Raw genomic sequence first — 24,231 nt, forward strand, 5'->3', positions numbered from 1 at the left:
CAAGGAGCTACACTGATCCTGCAAAGAGATGGAACAGTTCTACAACAAATGGGTTAAAAGCCCTTTATTTAACAGATTTTATTTCACCCTCATCAAACCCAGGACTTCTCTGTGCATTGCTCGGTAAAATCTGGAACATTCTACAGCTGGTCTTTATTTGAATAAGACCACATTGCAGAAACATAAAATTACTATTTCTAGATAGATGTGTGTAGGGGAACATTTCACTTGTTAAACACCACACGCAGGGCAACAACATTTTTGCAAGTTGGGTGTGTGTGTCTATTTATGATGCAGTTGTGTTTGATGTCGTTGCAGTTACTTCTGAATTTGCTATAGTCATTTGAACATGTGTTTGTCAGGGGCTATTTGTTTGAAGCTACTAAGGTAGAAATTTGCCATTGCTGGACCCATTTTCTGGGTGGGAAAGGGCTGGTTTTGGTGCAGTGTCTTTTTCCTGTGCTATGCACTGTTTATTGATAAAGGTGACTTTGCAGACGTCTTTTCATTTTTATCAGGGTCCTAACATGTGTTTTAGGTGCAAATGGCTAGATTGGGCCTGCAGGTGGATGGATAAATACCCCATTTCATTTTAATTGCCCTCACAATGCTTGCCTGGTTTCCACAAGGAAGGGAGCAGCTCAGATTGACCCACTGTGCATGTTAATGAGGCTAGTTGTATGAAGATGTTGTATTCTCTGTGTCTCTTTTTAACATATTCTCTAGCATTGCCACATCCATATCTTCTGTGTGTATGGTGTGAGAATGATGCTGCAGCACATGTCTGCTGAAAGGTAAACCTGGGAAAGGCTTTGCACTTGTGCAAGCCACGTGTTTTATTTATTTCCCCATTGGTTTTTGGTTGGTTGAGTTTCCTGGCCTGTCAACATGTTACAATTTATTTTGCCCAGTTAAGGTTTGGGGTCAGACTGACCCACTAGAGCGGAAGACAAAAGCAATGTCAAATTTCATTTGATAATGCTCCTATGAATTGCCTTAGAAAGTTTTATCATGTTCATGGCGCAATATAAGTTGTTCCTGTTGTTGTCTCTAAAATCAGGTTTCCTTTAGACTTGTTGCATTAATGAAGACCTTCCCAAACTTCTCCCCGCTGAGACCCCATTTTAAGACAGGAGAACTGCCGTGACCCCAGAGTGAAAGAGGTGGGGGTAGAACTGTAAGAGCTATGGGGGCGGTGGTGGTAGAGCTGGGAATGTGTGGGGTGGGGGGAAGGGGGTAGAGCTGTGGGGGGTATGGTGAGGGGTGTGGGGGTGGTAGAGCTGGGAGTGTGTGGGGGGGAGGGGGGTAGAGCTGTGGGGGGGTGTAGTGAGGGGTGTGAGGGTGGTAGAGCTGTGAGAGCTGAGGGATTAATGGGGGGTGTGGTAGAGCTGTGGGGAGTGATGTGGGGGAGGTGATAGAGCTGTGAGAGCTCTGGGGAGGGCATGGGGGGCTGGTAGAGCTGTTGTGGGGGGGGGTGGTAGAGCTGTGAGAGCTGTGGGGAGGGAATGGGGGGACTGGTAGAGCTGTTGTGGGGGTTGGGGGGTGGTAGAGCTGTGGGGAGGGGTGGGCGTGACTGGAGAGCTGTGGGGATGGCCAGTGGTAGGGCTGTAAGAGCAGGTGGGTGGGAGATTAGAGAGCAGACAGCTGTGTTTTCTACCCCTACCATTTTGCAGGCTTTATGGGATGCAGTGATCGGGCCTCGGAGCTTATTTCATTAGGTCTTGCCCACCCGAACCTTGACAAGAAAAAGAACCTGTGTGCACAAGTCACCGGGCCTCGGAGCCGATGTCAGGGCTGCCCCACCCGAGTGAACATCCACAGACACCATGCTGCCTCAGTCGAGGGCGCTCATGACCATAGTTGCTGTCATACAACCCCACCAGGGGCCCTGAATCACAGTTTGGGAACCCCTCCATTCATAGATTTCCAATTACAAATGGAGGAGCATTAGATTTTGAGTGCTATAGTGCTTTAATTTAGCATTTCTTCACTACAGCCTTGTGATAATGTGCATCCAAGTTCTGTTAGATAACTCTATACACCACTGATTCCATGTACTGTTGGTTAATTCTATATACCCATCATTTCAATCTCCGTTTTTTTTTTCTTTTCTCTCCACCCCCTCATTGATCCCTCTCTCCTGTCATTGTGCGTCCTTTGATTTCTCCCTCTCAGGTACTCTGTCCAAAGGCGGGTCCTACCCACAGCGCAGTAAACTTCGCCACAGGTAGGGCAAGGAGGCAGGCCCTGAATCCTCCCCAGCAGGAACGGGGATTGAAACCCACACTGTTGACAGCAATCTGATCCACATGTCAACCAACTGAGCCAACTGGCTCCCCAGGATTTGCAGCTCAATAGTCAACCTGTCTAGCCGTGTTATGAAAGCACCTCCCTTGGCCACCTGGAGTGGGGCTTGAACCCGAAACTTCTGCCTGAGAGGCAGGGATACTACCTACTGCACCACAAGACTTCCTACCCTAACCCTTTAATACTACTCAACTTTCCTGCTCTCTCTCTCTGCTATCCCAGTGTGTGACTCGATTTGTTTTGGATAAGCTTACAGCTTCCCTCTGTAACTATCTTTGCATTCTCCAAAGGGCTCATCGAGGTACTCCACGCTGGCTCATTAGGAGAAGCAACTCCAATTGCCCCCACCAACTCTCTCGCCAGATTTCCTGCATGGGCTAATCTTGCCAATCTCCTTTCTGTCCAACTCACCCCTCCCACTGCTGACCCTGTGGATTCTCTCCAACCCTCCAGAATGTCTGTTCACTTGCGAACAAGGTCTTTGCCATCCGTGATCTTACTGTGGGTGATTGCATCATCATCATGGCTGAGAGCTGATGGCATCTTCTTTTGGAATGAAGCCTCCCTGCCTCGCTCTACCTTCCATCACCATCACAGTGACTGAGTAAGTCTTATCACCAAATCACACCTCAGCCTGACCTCCTGCTTCTCCTCCTTTTGACACCTTTCCTTTCATCCCCTCTCACCTCACATTTGGGATCCTTGTTTTCTACTGCCCACCCATAAACATCTTCTCCAAGGTATCTTCACTGCTTTTCTCCCTCAGCCTCTGCACTGAGCTACTGCTCATCCTAAGTGATTTCAATCTCCATCTTAACTCATCATTCTCTCTCCTCTGAGTTCACCGACTTACTATTCTTTCTTCATCTCACCCTCCATATAAACTCCACAGCACATATCCGTGGGCAGCCGCCCCTTGACCTTGCTATCTCACGTGGACTCATTACTCTCATTGTACTAATCGCAGATAAACCATCTCTGCTCACTTCCTTCTATCAGTCTCCATATTCCACCCCAACCCTACCTCCATCCCTTGGAAGAATTATTCCCCAATTCACTTACAACCGTACTTTCAAAATCCCAACTATCTAACCTGTGGCTGTTCTATACCTTCGCCTCCACCTTTGTCCAATCAGACCATTACTCTCTCTCATCCCAGCTGATCCCCAGTACGGCCCTCATCTCTACTTCCTTCAGTCCAAGAGAGACGCGCTTGAACAGTTATGGTGAACAATTGGTTACATATGAACATACATATATACGAACATACAAATTAGGAGCAGTGGTACCTCAAGCCTGCTCTGCCATTCAAAAAGATCATAGCTGATCTGATTGTAACCTCAACCCCACATTCCTGCCTACCCGCAATAACCTTTCACCCCCTTATTAATCAAGGATCTATCTAGCTCTGCCTTAAAAATGTTCAAAGACTCTGCTCTACCGCTTTTTGAGGAAGAGAGTTCCAAAGACTCATGACCCTCAGAGAAAAAATTTCTCCTCATCTCTGTTTTAAATGAGCTATCCATTATTTTTAAACAGTGACCCCTAGTAATAGATTCTCTCACACGAGGAAAATTCCTCTCCACATCCACCCTGTCAAGACCCCTCAGGATCTTATATGTTTCAATGAAGTTGTCTCTTCTAAACTCCAGCGGATACAAACCTAATTTGTCCAACTTTTCCTCATAAGACAACCTGCCCAATTCAGGTGCTGGATTAGTAAACCATCTCTGAACTGCAGAGAATGGCTGAACCATTCACTGCCAGATCTGGCTGGACCACAGCCCTGTTCTAACTTGCTAAACTGCTCACTATTCCAGGATCCTCTCTGGAATGCATGGATAACTCCTGGCTTTTCTCTACTGCAAACCATCGTTTTAAACCCCTCTCTCCTGTCTCCTGTACCCTCACCTCCATCGATAAGTGCTAGGAGCTCATGGATTCCTTTGTCACTAAAATCAAGACCATCCAATCAGCTGCCTCTGCCATTTCTCTCTCTTCCCTGACTCATGAACCAAACTTTCTCGAAAGCTTCCTGCTCCCCTAGCCCTGAACTCCCATCATTCTCTAGTTTCTCTCCTCTCGTGCTCTATCCAAGTTCACCTTGCCCATGAGACCAACCTCCTGCAGTCTTGACCCTATTCCTACCAAACTGCGCACCAACCAGCTTCCCCTTCTGGCTCCCATGTTAGCTGTACATTAGCAGTTCTCTCTCTTCAGGGTTGTCCCTCCCTCCTTCAGATCTGTCATCATCACTCCTCTCATCAACAAACCAACCCATGACTCCAATGTCCTTGTAAACCACTGCCCCATCTCCAACCACCCTTTGCTCTTCAAAGTCCTTGAATGTGTTGCCACCTGATAAATCTGCACCCATCCTGCCCGAACACAATGTTTGAATCCTTGCAATCAGGTTTCTGCCTCATCCCAGTACCAAAATGGTTCTCATCAAAATCACAAAATGACATCCTATGTGACTATGACAAAGGTAAACTTCCCATCCCCTCCCCTTCTCAGTCTGTCTGCAGCCTTTGACATGATTGACCGCACAAGCCCTCCTCCAGCACCTCTCCACTGTCATCCAGCTGGGTGGCACTGTTCTTCCTATCCTCATTCGTATCTATTAATCATATCCAGAGTATATCATGTCTTCTCTTCCTGTTCCTGGTGTCCCCCGTAGATCCATTGCTGTTTTCCTCCTATCTTTCATTTACTTGCTGCCTTTCGGCAACATCATCAGAAATGGAAACCAGCTTGGTCTCACCACTGCCTCTCTCTACTCCTCCACTGTTGCTAAATTATCAAACTGCCTATCTGACATCCAGTATTGGATGAGCAGAAATTTACTTGAATTAAATACAGTGCTAAGAAGACTGAATCCTTTGACTATAGTTACAAGCTCTATTGCCTAGCTACTGACTCCATCCCTCACCCTGGCAACTGTTTGAGCTGAACCAGTCTGTTTGCAACCTTGGTGTCATATTTGATCTCAAGATGAGCTTCTGACCTTGGCATCACTAAGACCTCCTATTTTCACCTCTGTAACATCACTGCACTGCACCCCTGCCTCAGCTCATCTGCTGAAACCCATATCTGTGCCTTTGTTACCCCTCAGCTTGGCTATTTCAGTACTCCAGACCGGCCAACCACATTCTAACTTCCGTAAAGTTAAGGTCATCTAAAACTTTGCTGCCAAGTCCCATTCACCTATCACCCTTGTGCTCATTGACTTACACTGGCTGCAAATTGAGCAACACCTCAATTTTAAAATTCTCATTCTTGGTTTCAAAGCTCTCTATGGCATCACCTCACCCCTATCTCTGTAATCTCCTCTACACTCTGTGATTAAATTACTCCTATAATTCTGGCCCACATCACTGATTTTATTTACTCCACCATTGGCCTTCAGCTACCAAGGCCCTAAACTCTGGAATTCCCTCCTTAGAGCACCCTGCCTTTCTACTTCTCTTTCCTCCTTTTAGACACTCTTTAAAACCTATTACTTTTGATCACCTGCCCTAATATCTCCTTATGTGGCTTGGTGTCAAATTTTGCTGCATAACAACCTTGTGAAGTGCCTCGGAATGTTTTATTTTGTCAAAGGTGCTAGATAAGTACAACTTGTTATTGCAGCATTGAGTCTGTGTAACTTCACATCCCACCGATAACTTGCTCTTAATACCATTAACTTCACGGATCAATATAGGGGCAACACTTGTTCCGTGATCTACATGACAAAAATAACCCCAAACTGTTGTCCTGTGGATATTCTAGAGTGTCCCAGAGTAAAAGCCAAAAGTATGGAACTGGCAACCTCCAAAGTTTGACCATTAAAGATGCCTTATTGGCCTGGTAACCAAACTGACAAGCCTTTCAGCCAGGCAGTGGAATGATCCTGTTCCTAACTTAATTGGTGTCAACGACAACATTTCTACTAGCTTCAGTTCAAGAGAAGAGTAGAATCATACATTTGACTGGAATGAATCACTTATCAGCTAGTGTGCAATCAGCCAGTGCTGGCACAGAGCTTTGGCAGCAGGTTTTTCCTGGACCTGAGTCTACAATACTACACTGTCCCGTTTAGTACTTGTTGAGCTCCATGCATTTTAACTCTAATGCACACACAAGTCTGGAAAATGTCCTTCACTGTATGCCCAGACTCTCTCTCAGCTCTTTTAATACACACACATTTCCCTACAATGCCTATTTTAAACCACAGCACAATCCACACAAAGCCTTTTTCATACAGGCATAGGTCTGTACAGTGCCCCTTTTGTATACACCATGATCCAAACAATGTTAAAGCACATGTGGCTGTACAATGTATCTTTGTTACATGCTGCTTTACACAGAGATCAAGGAGCCCTCTTTTAATATAAGCAGGGATCCTCCTAATGTCCTAATCAGATACAGTGTCGTTTTAATACACAATGTGCAGCACTATTTGCAACTCCTCAGATACTGAAGCAGTCTCTGTCCAAATGTAGCAAGACCTGGACAATATCCAGGCTTGGGCTGACAAGTGGCAAGTAACATTCGCGCCACACAAGTGCCAGGCAATGACCATCTCCAGCAAGAGAGGATCCAACCATTGCCCCTTGATGTTCAATGGCATTACCATCACTAAACTCCCCACGATCAACATCCTGGGGATTACCATTGACCAGAAACAGAACTGGACTAGCCATATAAATACTGTGGCTACAAGGGCAGGTCAGAGGCTAGGAATCATTCGATGAGTAACTCACCTCCTTACTCCCCAAAGCCTGTCCACCATATACAAGGCACAAATCAGGAGTTTGATGGAATACCCTCCACTTGCCTGGATGAATGCAGTTCCCACAACACTCAAGAAGCTCGACGCTATCCAGGACAAAGCAGCCCGCTTGATTGGCACCACATCCACAAACATTCACTCCCTCCACCACCGACACACAGTAGCAGCAGTGTGTACCATCTACAAGATGCACTGCAGGAATTCACCAAGGCTCCTTGGACATCATCTTCCAAACCCAAGACCATTACCATCTAGAAGGACACGGGCAGCAGCTAGATGGGAACACCACCACCTAGAAGTTCTCCTCCAAGTAACTCACCATCCTGACTTGGAAATATATCGCCGTTCCTTCACTGTTACTGGGTCAAAATCCTGGAACTCCCTTCCTAACATCACTGCGGATGTACCTACACCACATGGACTGCAGCGGTTCAAGAAGGCAGCTCACCACCACCTTCTCAATGGCAACTAGAGATGGACAATAAATGCTGGCCCAGCCAGCGAAGCCCACATCCCATGAATGAATTTTTTAAAAAAAATTCTTCGGTAGTCCAGTGCCCCATTCAAACAGAGATCCCAGTGAAAGAAAGCAAGAATTTATATTGTTATAGCGCCTTTCACAATTTCTTGATTTTACAGTATTTTTTGAAGTGTAGTCACTGTTATAATGTAGGAAAAGCAAATTGTGCACAGCAAGTTCCCGCAAACAGCAGATAATGTTAATACACACACAGGTGCAGACAATACCACCCTTACAGTTGGGACTTTATCATAATGAATTTAATTTGCACTCTGCAGAATGAGTTTTTACAAGGAGTCTGAGTCCCATATGAAATGAAACTCACATCTTTACGAATGCTATGAGTGTGATAGGAAGCCAAGGTTTCACAAATCTCTTTCAGATTATTGTCAGTGCACTGGTCACCGTGTGGAATATCCACCCATTGACATAACCACAATAGATGATGTTGAAAGCTCAGGCAGGATGGACCAGGGAAACTCTGGTGGAAGTTCATAACGCTCTGATGTGCAAATTGGTCTCAGACCTGTGCATAGGCAGTGGAAGACTACTCAAACCATCTAGTAGCTGGTTGCCCCTGAAGTTTCCCTCAGGATAGCTGGTGCTCATCCACTTGCAGTTTTAGCCAGTAAAACCAACGAGTAGAGGTTTTGGATCTGAACTCAACCTATTCTTCAACTGTAAATGGGTAAGTAGCCTAAGAGTCTCGCTGCCTTAGAGCCCTGGTGTGTGCTGGAAATGCCTAGTGGGCACAGAAGATGGTCACTGTCATGTTGCAATGCTGTTATTTCAGACTGAAACCACCGACCTACTTACTTACAAGTGAGATAGTTAAAGAGAAACAAAAACAAGCTGCAAGGTGTGTGGAAAACACAAAAGATTGAATCAGACCACATGAGTTGAAGGGGTGTAATTGGCTGACAGCAGAAGTGTGAAAGGGCCTGCAACCAAATGGGCAGCAGTCTTACCATCACAGCAGGTTTCACTTTCTATGGACTTGGAGAAACATTGCCAAGGTTTTTAATTTCAATCCAAGGAGAAAGGACAGTGACACCAGGAAGTGAGTCTGTAAACAGAGTTTGAGCGATCATTCTGTGAATCTCAGTGAAGAGGAAATTGGACATGGTGAAAAATCGGCTGTTGATTGACAACAAACCTGTTTTCATAATGCTGCTGCAGAGTAATTTCACCCCTAAATATTTTCAAATGTATTTCTTATGGACCAATAACTAGCAAGACAATGGGGCAATAAGACTTTCGTTGACTTCCCAACCATTGTCAGTTTAGTGTGAAGAAAGTTACAGACACGTAACTTCTGATTTCTGTGGGGGGTTGTACCCGGGAGGTACCCCCTCCCCAGAAGATGTGCTGGGGGCCTCCCCACACCTGAAGTCCCCATGCAAGGACTGCATGAGAATTGCCCAAGAAAGTTCAAACTTCCACTGGTCAATTACCCTGCACGTGTAACCATCCAATACTCTGATTTAAATCGCAGACTTCAGATGGTTCTAACTGTCTCACCAGAATAGTTAGCCAGGGAAAGTTAGAACAATTAAAACCACTTCCACCTCTTGGTCCTGGATAAGTAAGTTACTGAACTCCACACTCTCCCTGACACCCCACGGGAACCCACACTGACTACCCTTCCACTGACCACCTAACCCCTTGAACATCCCCCGACACATCCTACTCTCTCCACTGACCATCCAATCCACACCCACTGACCAACTGAACTCATCCTACTCCCCTCCGCTGATCATCTGACCCACTCCACTGATCATCTGACCCACCTCCCCACTGCCCACCTGACCAATATCCCACTGACTATCGATTCCCTCCACTGCCCACCTGATCCAACCCCCTCACTGCCCACCAGAACCCCATCCTACTGACCATTGACTCCCCCAAAGGCCATCCAGCCACCCCATCACTATCCATCTGACTCCCCCCTCTCCCCCCCCACCACTGTTTGCCCGAACCATCTCCCGCTGACCATCTGCCCCCCACTGAACACCCTACAACCTCCTCACTGACCACCTGAATCTTCTCCCTCTGATTACGCCCTCCGCAACCCCCCCCCCACCCCCCCACCACCACAATTCTACCCACTTACGTTCTCCCTGGCTTCTCAAAGTGGCAGGGACCTCGGGAATCTGCTGCACTGCTCCTGAGCAGGCCTGAGTCAGAAAGTCAGGTGCAAAAGCTACGGCTCCATTTTAGCGTAAATACAAAGGGGCAGAGTGGCATTCTGACTGTGATTACTACTGCTCAGAAGTTCTGGCCCATTGAGTGATAGTGGCACAAAGAGTGTTCATTTGGCCCATAAGCGTCGATGCCAACTCTTTGTAGAATAAACCAGTAAGTTCCAGTCCCCTGCTCTATCCCCATAACCCTACAAGTTTATTTCCCACAGGTGCTCATCCAATCTCCTTTTGAAATCACCCATCATCTCTGTTTCCACCACCCTCATAGGCAGTGAGCTTCAGCTCATTTCCACTTGCTTCGCATTGAAGTTCCTCCTCGCATCCCCATTCTATCTCTTAATATTGTGTTCCCCAGTCCTTGTAACACCAGCTGATGGGAGCAGCTTTCTTTTGACTAACTAGGAGAGCAACCCCAGTTTCTCCAGTCTAACCTTGTAGCTAAAATCCCTCCTCCCTGGAACCATTCTGGTAAAACTCCTTTGCACCCTCAAACCCTTCCTAAAGTGTGGTGACCAGAACGGGATATAACACTAGTTGGAACCTAACCAAAGCTTTAGAAAGATTCAGCATAACTTCCCTGCTTTTTAACTTAATACCTCCAACTGTGAAGCTGCAAATTCTATTTATTTTGCTAACTATTCTCTCAATATGCCATCTGCCATCTTCAAAGGTTGATGCACATGAACCCCCAGGTCCCTGTGCCCCTGTACATTCTCTGGAACTGTGCCATTTAGTCTATATTGTCTCTCCCGCCAAAATGCATCACCACACACTTCTCTGCATCAACCTCAATCTGTCACTTGTCTGCCTATTCTGCTAGTGTATCCATGTCCTGTTCCAGTTGATTTTAATCATCCTCACCGTTTGCACTTATTACATCTATGTATGTGCGTATAGATAAACAAACTTAGATATATACGTGGATTTTCTTTTAATATATCAAAAAAACAATGGTGGAACAGATTTGAGTACTGAACAGATCTTCAGGCTCGAGGAGCAGAATGGCCTACTACTGCTCCTAATTCCTGTTGAAGGGGCTGAATGTTACCTACTCCTATATGGGAGACCTGGACAATGTGTAAAGACATTTGTTAATTGATTTGATGTAAAGAGTGCAGCATTGCTTCCTTGAGTTATTTGATCAATAGTCAAGCACAAGCACCTAGCACTGACCCTTGGAGAACCTTGTTGTATATTGATTAGTCTAGCTTCGGAAGGATCACTGAGACATTGGTATGTTCAAACAACAACTGGTTCATTATATACAACTAAACTATGCCCAGCTATACAGGATGAGGTGTTACACTGCTGAAGCCATGAACAATCTCGCCCTTGACACCTAGCCATGTGTTCTATTACATCATTATTATGGGAGGTGCTAATTATACAGTCCCATGCATTAACCCTTACAAACCCTAATATGTAAACACCACTGTCTACGATCCTCCAATCTGGGGAATAAAAAACAGCCATTTACCACAACTTGCTGTTTTCTGCCCTGAAGGCAACTTTTAAATCCCAGTTGTTGACCCTCGTGAGCCTCCATTTTGTTAACCAGCTCTTCATATGGCCCCTTGGCAGATGCTTTTTAAAATCCTTATAGAGAATATCCATTCCTTTCCCTTCATCAAACTCCTCTGTTACTTGACCAAAAAATTCAATTTAATTAATCACGCAGAATCTCCCCTTTACAAATCTGTGCTGGCTCTCTCTAATTAATTGAAACCTCTCCAAGTACCTGTGAATGTTTTTCACTGATTACTGTTTCCAAAGTGATGTTAAACTGAGCAGCCTGTAGAAGTCTCTGCACCCTTTCTTGAACAAGTGTGCTGCATTTGCCACTCTCTAATCCTCTGGCACCTCCACCGCATCTAAGGAAGCTTGGAAGGTTACAGCAAACCTTTCCACTCTCTCTACTTCCCTTAGCAACCTGGGACTCAAACCATCTGGATCAGGTGACATAAATACTTGAAGTACTGCCTGTTTTACCCATTGTCTGGAATTTATGCCTCTGAATAAAGAACTATCGGTCAAACAGCTCAAAGAAGCAATGCTGTGATCTTCGCATTAAATCAGCTGACAAATCATCTTTTACACATTGTCCAGGTCTCCCATGCAGGAGTAGGCCATTCAGCCCCTTTAATAGGAATTAGGAGCAGGAGTAGGCCATTTGGCCCCTCTAGCCTGAGGATCTGTTCAGTCCTTGAATCTGTTCCATCATTCAGCTGGATCATGGCTGATCTGTGCTTCAACTGCATTTGCCTGCCCTTGTTTCATATCCTTTTATCCCTTTACTTAACAAAAAACAGTCTTCAAATCACAGAATTGTTACAGCATGGAAGGAGGCTTTTCAGCCCATCACCTCGGAAAGATCTTCCTGCTGGTGACAGCTGTTGCCATGATGGTTTTGCCCTGTAGCAGTCCACCCTGCCTAACCTGTTTTTGCCTTACTAGCTGGCTGCTTGGAGACAAGGGTTACCCATTTAAAACGTGGTTCATGACACCAATGAGGGCCCCAACAAGGAGTGCTCCAGTGCAAGCGATATGACCAGCAGATGGCATTGATGGGTCCATTGGTGTGCTGAAGATGCGCTTCAGGAGCCTGGGCAGATCTGGCGGTGACCTTTGATGAACCAGGCTGTCCGGAGTGATCATTAGTGTACTGTGCCCTGCACAACATTGCACAGCTGCAAGGATTAAACCTGGAGGAGGAACAAGGTCTCAGAGCCTCCTCACAGGGGTTGGTGGAATATCTTGTGGCCAATGCATCAACAGGGGTGCTTATTGCTACCCTAGGATGCTGTTATTGTGACTGAAGTTCCACCAGTCCATTGATCTGATAACCAGCTAACCTCCCCATGACACTAACAGGGTCCTTCGGTCCTGCAAACAGCCAGGCCTCTCTCTCACAGCCGTGCTGTTATTCTGTGCCGGTTCATGCCTTACCATTCATCACATGTGAAAAGGGCACTTGTCAGGCAGCAACCACCAGTGGACAACATGAGAATTTGGTGAAAAGAAATAATTATTTTGTAGCTCTAAAGTAAAACTGAAGCTTAACAATCTGATATAGTCTAATATTTGCAATTACACATCTTTAGTCCTTTTCTTCCTCTCGCTTCTACATGGCCCTAATTTCTGCAGAGCTCGAGGCAGCTTTTCAAATCCCTGCTCTGAGATGGTTTTGGCTGGAAGCCTCTGGGTTTTGAAGCCCCTGAGGGGCTGTCAAAGAACTGTCCCACCTCTACCTGTCCAGGGCAGACTTAGCCAATCGGTACACAAGACAGCATGTGGAACAGTGACCTAGCTGGGACAGTGAGTGAGAAGTGGAAGTGCTTTGAGTGGAGTCTCCCATTTCACATTTATTCCTCTCATGGCCAACTGCACTTTCTGCTAGCAATGAGCTGGAGAACACTTTGCTGCACATCAGTGAGGTGATGAATGGTCAAGGCTAAGGTATTGGTCATCCTATTTAAGGTGGCATTCATAATGTGCAAGTCATTGATGAATATCTGCATGTACTTGCATGATTGCTATATTTGATGCTCCATGTAGCTGAACCCTCTTTCCTTAATCTTAGCAAAAGCTTGCGACATCATACCATTCATGCTTAAGACAAACTTCTCCATATCTCTACAAACATGCACAGTGCATCTGGAATGACTGCCCATATATTGTTTAGCCTCTGTTGTTGCACTGGAAGTAGTCAGTTTGTCAACAGCCCCAGAAGTGTAGCTACAGCGTCCAGCTGAGCAGAGCTTGGAGCATCCTGCAGCCTTCAATGTGGAGTCTACTGCTGTCCCTGTTTCTGCCATATGCTCAAGCTCACTTGTGATGTGTGAGTCACCAGGTGAAAGCCTAGCTACCTTCCTTTCTGGTCCCACTGAAGAGTGTGTATTTGAGCTGGTGCATGATCTGCATGAGCCTTGTGACAGTGCACCCTCAGAAGGAGTGACCTCTGAGGAGCTGTCATCCTCCTGGACCACCTCCTGTTAGACACTTGAAGGACCTGTGGGAGATTAAAGACGTAAATTAAAACTGTCAAGTTAACGATGTTTTAAGTGGCTATTATGGACTTTTCACTTGTTGCTAACATCAAATCAACATGAGTGAGTGTTGGATGCCATGTGGCTGTCTGATATTTAATTTGTCACCATGCAGCTATGAGGTCCTCATCTCCAAAGGCCAAGCACACTGAGATTCTGCTAATGTCCAGCACCTCCTCCGCTGCATCTGTTGGTTGCAAGATGGCTGAACGGCTGCCTCCAGTTCTCTGCCTTTCCCTCGTGTTCTGTCCTCCATACTGCATTGAGGGAATGAAGAGGTCTATGAGTGAGAGCAATGACATCTGTTGAATGGATGAAAGGAGCTCATTTGTTGAGAGTGTATCTGAGGGAGAGACATGACGTTATATAAAGATGTGGGTGAATGCCAGTGGTAGATGGACAGAAGGGGGTGTAAAAAAGTGAATAGACAGAGAGTAATGTGTCCAAGGAAAGTTGGTACAAGGAGTGATGTGCTAGAGTAGGTTTGAGAAGGCAGAGTGAGGGGCTTGTTGTGATACTCAGGACAGGCAATAGGCCAATGGGGCACTGTACTCATCTTTCCTTCTCTGCTTAGGTCATTCAAACACTCCTGGCGTTGAATCCATGACTTTGATACCACACTCCTGCTGCTGACCTCAGGGGAAAACTCCAGCCATAACTTCTAGGTTTCACTGGGAAGTTTCTTCCTCCTATCATTAGGAATAGTATCTTCCTGAAGGTCCTTACAGCCCCAACAGCTTGTCAGTTGAATGGGGTACAGCCTTTCAATGCCTGGCTCAAACACACCAATTCCTTCTGTTGTGCTCCCAACTCCAGAATTGACTCAATTTTGTGTTCGCGATGTCCCTTTAAATACTGGAGCTGAAATCGCTTCACGCAGGTCATGATCATGCACGCTCACACTTTGGTTGGAAAACGTTGGAATGATATCCCAATGCAATGGCTGGGTTAACCAGCTGCTGACAGATGTGTTGTGCTTATGTCTGGATTTCCCATGGGCTACAGAAATTCCCCCAACCCCGGCACGCCGTGGAATTCAAACAGATTAAAGTAACTTCCACACAACTGACAGGTCTCTCCCTTCAAAAATAAACGGAGTGACATTTGCAATTATACGTTCCAAAGGGCATGGCTTTCAAATCTGGAGAGCAGTCAGGAAAATCATGACAAATGCATCAGCAATGTCCTCACCTGTTTGTTTTAATACTCTCTTCATAATCATCTCTGCTGAGACCATTAACATTCAGATTCAGTTAATCTTCCAATGGAAAGGATTGGCCACAGCTATCAGGTTAGAGGACACGAGCCACTTATCCTATCACAATGTCAGCAAAACCGTTTCTGCTGCATTGTGGTTATAACCCCATATTTACATTCCCAGATTGATCCCGAACAGAAACAATCCTGATTGAATCGCAACAAAGCTTGTGGCCATTGCAGCCTTTCCGACTTCCATCTTTGTTAATACCCCTCCATTTGTAAGCTTATTAATAGAACAAAACCAAAAGAAAACTAATTTCAGCATTGAGAAAATATCTCTTCACCATCCAGCAACTGTGATGAGTAGAGAGAGCAAGGGAGAGGACAGTAAATGAGTGGGATTGAGTGTACTCGCATAATAGTTCTTCTCCTGCAAGGTAAGCGTAGAACATGACTTGTATTGACCAGGAATTTAACGCAACAGTTTCTTTATTTGATTGATGGGAATTTAACGCCAGTTGACAATTCAATTGAACAGTAAGTTTTCAGGAGCCTGGGTATTTGAGTGACGGTGCGTATGCTCTTTGCTTATTGACTGCTGAATCATGCTGTAAAGCTGACAGAGTGAAGCCAAACAGCTGCACTTTGCAGGAGCACTGAGCAACCAGCAGCAGACTTTCTTTTGCTAAAGAACAAATGGCATTAGTCAGAGAAGAGAAATAATTTGCACCGGCTGAAATAAAAACAAAAAACGACAAAGCACACCTAAACTTAACAGGTCAAAATCAGCATTAATAGCACATTCCAAAACTACTGCACTCAATAGATCAATGATGGCAAGTCAGTAAACATGTCAAACCCAATAAAAATAGATGACACATTAAACACACTTGGTAAACACTGACTCTCCATCACACACACTCAGTAAACACTGAAGTTACATCACACACACTCAATAAATACTGACATTCCATCACACACACTAGGTAACCACTGACGCCCCATTATACACGCTCAGTAAACATTGACGTCCATCACAGACACTTGGTAAACACTGACGTTCCATCACGCATGCTCAGTAAACACTGACGTTCCATCACAGACACTTGGTAAACACTGACGTTCCATCACACACGCTCAGTAAACACTGACGTTCTATCACAGACACTTGGTAAACACCGACGTTCCATCACGCACACTCAGTAAACACTGACGTTCCATCGCACACGCTCAGTAAACACTGACGTTCCATCACAGACACTTGGTAAACACTGACGTTCCATCACGCACGCTCAGTAAACACTGACGTTCCATCACAGACACTTGGTAAACACTGACTCTCCATCACACACTCAGTAAACACTGACGCTCCATCACACACACTCAGTAAACGCTGAGGTTCCATCACACACACTCGGTAAACACTGACTCTCCATCACACACACTCTCAGTAAACACTGACGCTCCATCAAACACACTCAGTAAACACTGACACTCCATCACACGCACTCAGGAAATACTGACATTCTATCAAACAGACTCAGTAAACCCTGATGTTCCATCACACAAATGCAGTAAACACTGATGTTACATCACACATACACAGTCAACACTGATGTACCATCACACCCTCGCTAAACACTGATGTTCCAACAGGCAAACTGAATAAACAATGATGCTTCATCATACACTCAGTAAACACTGAGGCTCCATCACACATACTTAGTAAACACTGACGCTCCATCACACACACTCGGTAAACACTAATGCTCCATCACCCACAACCAATAAACACTGACACTCCAACACACACCCCAGAAAACACTGACACTCCATCACACACACTCAGTAAACACTGGCACTCCATCACACACACTCAGTAAACACTGGCACTCCATCACACACACACAGTGATGTTATATCACACACATTCGGTAAAAAGAGACATTACATGAGCCATACTTGGTAAGAACTAACACTCCATCATTCATACACAGTAAAAATTGATGCCCCATCACACACAACCAGCGAACACTCACGCTCCATCACAGGCGCTCGGTAAACACTGATACTCCATCACACACAACCAGTAAATACTGACGTTCCATCGCAGACACTCGGTAAACACTGACACTCCATCACACACTCTTTAAACACTGACGCTGCATCACACACTCTTTAAACACTGACGCTGCATCACACTCGGTAAACACTGATGTTCCATCTCAGACACTCGGTAAACACTGACGCTACATCACACACAACCAGTAAACACTGATGCTCGATCACACACTCAGTAAACACTGATGCTCAATCACACACACTCAGTAAATGTTGATGCTCAATCACACACACTCAGTAAACACTGATGCTCGATCACACACACTCAGTAAACACTGATGCTCGATCACACATTCAGTAAACACTGATGCTCAATCACACACACTCAGTAAACACTGATGCTCAATCACACACTCAGTAAACACTGATGCTCAATCAGACACACTCAGTAAACACTGATGCTCGATCTCACATACTCAGTAAGCACTGATGCTCAATCACACACACTCAGTAAATGCTGATGCTCGATCACACACACTCAGTAAACACTGATGCTTGATCACACACACTCAGTAAGCACTGATGCTTGATCACACACACTCAGTAAACACTGAAGCTCGATCACACACAATCAGTAAGCACTGATGCTCAATCACACGCACTTAGTAAACACTGATGCTCGATCACACACACTCAGTAAACACTGATGCTTGATCACACACACTCAGTAAACACTGAAGCTCGATCACACACACTCAGTAAGCACTGATGCTCAATCACACGCACTTAGTAAACACTGATGCTCGATCACACACACTCAGTAAACACTGATGCTCAATCACACACACTCAGTAAATGCTGATGCTCGATCACACACTCAGTAAATGCTGATGCTCGATCACACACTCAGTAAACACTGATGCTCAATCACACACACTCAGTAAATGCTGATGCTCGATCACACACTCAGTAAACACTGATGCTCAATCACACACACTCAGTAAATGCTGATGCTCGATCACACACACTCAGTAAATGCTGATGCTCGATCACACACACTCAGTAAACACTGATGCTCGATCACACACACTCAGTAAGCACTGATGCTTGATCACACACACTCAGTAAACACTGAAGCTCGATCACACACACTCAGTAAGCACTGATGCTCAATCACACGCACTCAGTAAACACTGATGCTCGATCACACACACTTAGTAAACACTGATGCTCGATCACACACACTCAGTAAACACTGATGCTCAATCACACACACTCAGTAAACACTGATGCTCGATCACACACACTCAGTAAACACTGATGCTGGATCACACACACTCAGTAAATGCTGATGCTCGAGCACACACTGAGTAGTCACTGAGGCCAGAATTTTCTCATTGGAGTGTGAATCAGCTGGTGCAATCAATGCCAACATCATACTCCCATTTTGACTCCGGCAGAGCTGGCTGTCAGCATGTTCTTGTGTGATGGAGTAGAATGACCTTCAGTCAGACTGACTGTGAATGTGGAAACCGGCTGGTGTGGAAGTGACCAGATTAGAATACCTGCCTTTATTCCCAGAAACCTTGGCCCAGTGCTTCAGTACCATCAGTGGTTTATCTAATAAAGTTAAACCTACAGATCAGTGCAAGCCCACCTCAAACCCTCTCACCCTCAGTCCCTTGGCCTTACCCCCCCATCCTTCCCAACTGCCTCCCACTCCCACACACCTGTCCTCATCCACTCAGCTCTCCCCTCACCCAGTCACCCAGCATCTGCTTTATAAAGGGAAGTTACATGCCCTATAAGAGCATTCAGAAGTTGTTGAAAATCTCAGAAGTCTGTCAAAATAAGCAAACATCTCTTGACAGGCATTTGGAAAGCCATTGGCCTATTCAGAATCTCATAACTTTGTTAAAATAAACATCACTTGAGTTGGTACTTGTAAAGCTTTTGCCTCTTCAGAAGCAGAGTGCTGTCCATCCTAGAAAGGAGAAGGGAAGGAAGATTTCTAAAAGAAACTGGTTGACAGATCGGCTTGGAAAGGTTAAATACTTCAGACAGCTCTGAGATGTCTTATCCTCATATCTTCTTTTGCAGATCAGCCAAGTCCTGGGGAATGAAATGAAGTTCGCTATGCGAGAACCTTTGGGTCTCAGGTACAGCCTTTAATGTTTTTTTATTCATTCATGGGATGTGGGCATCACTGGCTGGGCCAGCATTTATTGGCTTTCCCCAGTTGCCTAGATGATACACACTGCTTTCACTGTGCGTCGGTGATGGACGGAGTGAATGTTTGTGGATGTGATGTCAATCAAGCGGCTGCTTTGTCCTGGGTGTTATCAAGCTTCTTGAGTGTTGTAGGAGCTGCACTCATCCAGGCAAGTGGAGAGTATACCTTCACACTCCTGACTTGTGCCTTGTAGATAGTGGACAGGCTTTGGGGAATCAGGAGGTGAGTTACTCACCGCAGGATTCCCAGCCTCTGACCTGCTCTTGTAGCCAAAGTATTTATATGGCTAGTCCAGTTCAGTTTCTGGTCAATGGTAACCCCCAGGATGCGATGGTTGAATTCTCTCTTGTTGGAGATGGTCATTGCCTGGCACTTGTGTGGCATGAATGTTACTTGCTACTTGTCAGCCCAAGCCTGGATATTGATCAGGTCTTGCTGCATTTGGACATGGACTGCTTCAGTATCTGAGGAGTCACGAATGGTGCTCAACATTGTGCAATCATCAGCGAACATCCCCACTTCTGACCTTATAGTGAAAGGAATGTTATTGGTGAAGCAGCTGAAGATGGTTGGGCCTAGGACACTACCCCGAGGAACTCCTACAGTGATGTCCTGGAACTGAGATTATTGACCTCCAACAACCACAACTATCTTCCTTTGTGCTAGGTATGATTCCAACCAGCAGAGGTTTTCACCCTGATTCCCATTGACTCCAGTTTTGCCTGGGCTCCTTGATGCCACACTCAGTCAAATGCTCCCTTGATGTCAAGGGCAGTCACTCTCACCTCACCTCGGAGTTCAGCTCTTTTGTCCAAATTTGAACCAAGGCTGTAATGAGGTCTGGAGCTGAGTGGCCCTGGCAGAACCCAAATTGGACATCAGTGAGCAGGTTATTGCTAAGCAAGTGCTGCTTGATAGCACTGTTGATGACCCCTTCCATTGCTTTACTGATGATGGAGAGTAGACTGATGGGGTGGTAATTGGCTGGGTTGGATCTGTCCTGCTTTTTGTGCTCAGGACATACCTGGGCAATTTTCCACATAGCCGGGTGGATGCCAGTGCTGTGGCTGTACTGGAACAACTTGGCTAGGGGCATGGCAAGTTCTGGAGTGCAAGTCGTCAGTACTATTGCCAGAATATTGTCAGGCCCCATAGCCTTTGCAGTGTCCAGTGCCTTCAGCCGTTTCTTGATATCACATGGGATGAATTGAATTGGCTGAAGACTGGCATCTGTGATGCTGGGGACCTCCGGACGAGGCCGAGATGGATCATCCACTCGGCACTTCTAGCTGAAGATTGTAGCAAATGCTTCAGCCTTATCTTTTGCACTGATGTGCTGGTCTCTCTCATCATTGAGAATGGGGATATTTGTGGAACCTCCTCCTCCAGTGAGTTGTTTAACTGTCCATCATCATTCACGACTGGATATGGCAGGACTGCAGATCTTAGATCTGATCCATTGGTTGTGGGATCACTTTGCTCTGTCTATCACTTGCTACGAATGCTGTTTGGCATGCAAGTAGTCCTGTGTTATAGCTTCACCAGGTTGACACCTCATTTTTAGGTATGCCTGGTGCTGATTCTGGTATGCCCTCCTGCACTCTTCATTGAACCAGGGTTGATCCCTTGCCTTGATGGTAATGGTAGAGTGGGGGATATGCCAGGCCATGAGGTTACAGATTGTGTTTGAGTACAATTCTGCTGTTGCTGATAGCCCCCAGTGCCTCATGGATGCCCAGTCTTGAGTTGCTAGATCTGTTTGAAATCTATCCCATTTAGTACGATAGTGCCATTGGTGTGATAGTGCCACACAACATGATGGAGGGAGTCCTCAATGTGAAGGCAGGACTTCGTCTCCACAATGTCTGTGCGGTGATCACTCCTACTGATCCTGTCATGGACAGATGCATCTGCGGCAGGCAGGTTGGTGAGGATGAGGTCAAGCATGTTTTTCCCTCTTGTTGGTTCCCTCACCACCTGCTGCAGACCCAGTCTAGCGCTATGTCCTTTAGGGCTCAGCCAGCTCAGTCAGCAGTGGTGCTACCGAGCCACTCTTGGTGACGGACATTGAAGTCCCCCACCCAGAAAACATTCTGCACCCTTGCCATACTCAGTGCTTTCACCAAGTGATGTTCAACATGGAGGAGCACTGATTCATCAGCTGAGGGAGGACAGTACGTGGTAATCAGGTTTCCTTGCCCATGTTTGACCTGATACCATGAAACATCATGGGGTCCGGATTCGATGTTGAGAACCCACAGAGCAACTTCCTCACCTCTACTGGGTCTGTCCTGCCACTGGGACAGGACATTACCAGGGATAGTGATGTTGGAGTCTGGGATACCGTGTTAAAGTATTATGTGATTATTTAGCAAGTGCTGGCACAATTTGGTTCCTGCGATGATAGTGAGGAGTGTTTCCACATTTGCACTCTGTTCACTGATGTATGCCCACTCGCCTGGACCTGGGATAATTATTCCTATCGAGTCCTCTGCGGCTATTTGCCAAGTTTGTCCCTGTGTCAGTAGTTATCCAATGGGAGTGTCTGTTACAACTAGAAAGAGTTTCCAGCTGCCAGAGTTCAGCACAGTCCATATCTCATGGTGCCAGCTGTGGCTCGGGTGGTAGCCCGCTCACCTCTGAGTCAAACAGTTGTGTACTCAAGTCCCACTCAGAGACATGAGCACATAAACTAATGCTGAGACTGCAGTGCAGAACTGAGCAAGTGTTAGAGGTGCCGTCTTTTGGATGAGATATTATACTGAGGCCCCACCTGCCTTCACAAGTGGACACATTTTGAGGAAGAGCAGGAAACTGTCTCCAGTGCCCAGGCCAATATTTATCCGTCAGTCAACATCACTGAAACAGTTTAGCAGCTCATTATCAGATTGCTCTTCGTGGGAGTTTGTTGGAAGTTAATTAGACGACACTTCAAAATCTCTTCATTGGCTGGAAAGCACTTTGAGACATCTGGTGGTCATGAAAGGCACCTTCATTTCTGGTGATCATTCACTGTCATACAAAAGGGATCTCAGGACATAAACATGTCAGAAGAGGGAGAGGGGTAGTGGAAGAGGAGGAGGAGGAGGAGGAATGGGGCAGAGGAGGAGGAATGAGCAGAGGAGGTGGAGGAGGAGAAGGAATGGGCAGAGGAGCAAGAGGAATGGGGCGGAGGAGGAGGAGGAGGAGGTGGAGGAGGAATGGGGAGGAGGAGGAGGAGGAATGAGGAGGAGGAGGTGGAGGAGGAATGAGGAGGAGGTGGAGGAGGAATGAGGAGGAGGTGGAGGAGGAATGGGGCGGAGGAGGAGGAGGAATGGGGAGGAGGAGGAGGAGGAGAAATGGGGAGGAGGAGGAGGAGGAATGAGGAGGAGGAGGAATGAGGAGGAGGAGGAGTGGGGAGGAGGAGAGGGAGGAATGAGGAGGAGGAGGAATGAGGAGGAGGAGGAATGAGGAGGAGAAGGAGGAATGAGGAGGAGGAATGAGGAAGAGGAATGAGGAGGAGGAGGAGGAATGATGAGGAGGAGGTATGGGGCGGAGGAGGAGGAGGAATGGGGCGGAGGAGGAGGAGGAGGAATGAGGAGGAGGAGGAGGAATGAGGAGGAGGAGGCGGAGGGAGGAGGAGGAGGAATGGGGAGGAGGAGGAGGAGGCGGAGGAGGAATGGGGAGGAGGAGGAATGGGGAGGAGGAGGAACGGGGAGGAGGAGGAGGAACGGGGAGGAAGAGGAGGAGGAGGAGGAATGAGGAGGAGGAGACGGAGGAGGAGGAGGAGGAATGGGGAGGAGGAGGAGGAATGAGGAGGAGGAGGAGGAATGAGGAGGGGGAGGAGGAATGAGGAGGAGGAGGAGGAATGAGGAGGAGGAGGAGGAAGAGGAGGAGGAGGAATGAGGAGGAGGAGGAACGGGTGCAGAGGAGGGACATTCTGAGGGTAGGGATGCGCCACTAGCCTTGCGCTGAGTTCTGTAGGAAGTTGCTGTCAGTGTGAGCAGCTCACTGGGATTTTGCCCATGGCTGTGTTCTTTGGTTTCAAGTTTGGGCAATGACATTAGGAGTGATATTGAACTACGAGAGGCATAATAGCCGAGTATGGCAGTTAAAAAAAAACTTAAATAAAACTTCTTCATTTCAAAACAAAATCCAATTTCTGAAACAAGCAGGTTAAGTGAGGGTGAGTTGTATGTTGGAACTTTGCTCATAGGGAGCCTGCTGCCTCTGCAGGTCTGAGTCCCGGATACTCATCAGACAACCAACCCCCCCACCAGCCAGCTCCATCTTCAAAAACAGCAGCTCAAGCCAGGATCCAGCTCAGGCATTTAGTGTTTTTTACACTTCTGTCCATCCATCTATCAGCCTCATTATTAAAAGACTGTTAACAGTGTGAACTTTGATCTACAGAGATTTTGTGACTTGTGCCAGATTGTGAACTCATCTGTCCATGTCTTTGTGTGTGTCACTATGTGCATGTGTGTATGTAACTGCACGTGTGTCACTGTATGGGACTGTGTGAGATGCTTTTCACTGCATGTGTGCAACTGAGTTTTGTGTGTGTGACTGTGTGTATCACTACACGTGTGCATGCATGTGTGTATGTCACTGCATGTGTATGTGTATCACTACAGGTGTGTGAATGTGTTGTGCATCACTGCATGTGTGTGTGTCTGTGTGTGTATCACTGCATGTGTCACTGCCTGTGTATGCGTCAGTGCGGGTGTATGTACTTTTCACGGTGTCTATATGTGAGATTGCACCTGTATCTGTCTCGCTGAGTGCACTAATTTATCTGTTTAACTCTCTTTAGGATATGGCAACTGATGTCAGCCATCATGTTCAGTCTCGTTGCCATAATAGTAAGTTTACATTTGTTTAACATTATTTACCACGTGAAA

The 24,231-nt window shown here is 46.3% G+C and overlaps 1 protein-coding gene across 5 annotated transcripts in view; it reads left to right on the top strand.

Moving 5' to 3' along the window:
* The window catches only part of LOC121282799 (tumor protein p53-inducible protein 11-like), a 122,144-nt gene that overhangs the window by 87,590 nt on the left and 10,323 nt on the right, over positions 1-24,231 (top strand). For all 5 annotated transcript variants that reach the window (XM_041196610.1, XM_041196611.1, XM_041196614.1 and 2 more), the window contains 2 exons: positions 19,216-19,274; positions 24,144-24,192. In XM_041196610.1, coding sequence (XP_041052544.1) covers positions 19,216-19,274; positions 24,144-24,192 — 108 coding nt within the window. The remainder of the gene's footprint in view (positions 1-19,215; positions 19,275-24,143; positions 24,193-24,231) is intronic.

The sequence above is a fragment of the Carcharodon carcharias genome, chromosome 10 (assembly GCF_017639515.1).
Source record: "Carcharodon carcharias isolate sCarCar2 chromosome 10, sCarCar2.pri, whole genome shotgun sequence".
Lineage (NCBI taxonomy): Eukaryota > Metazoa > Chordata > Chondrichthyes > Lamniformes > Lamnidae > Carcharodon > Carcharodon carcharias.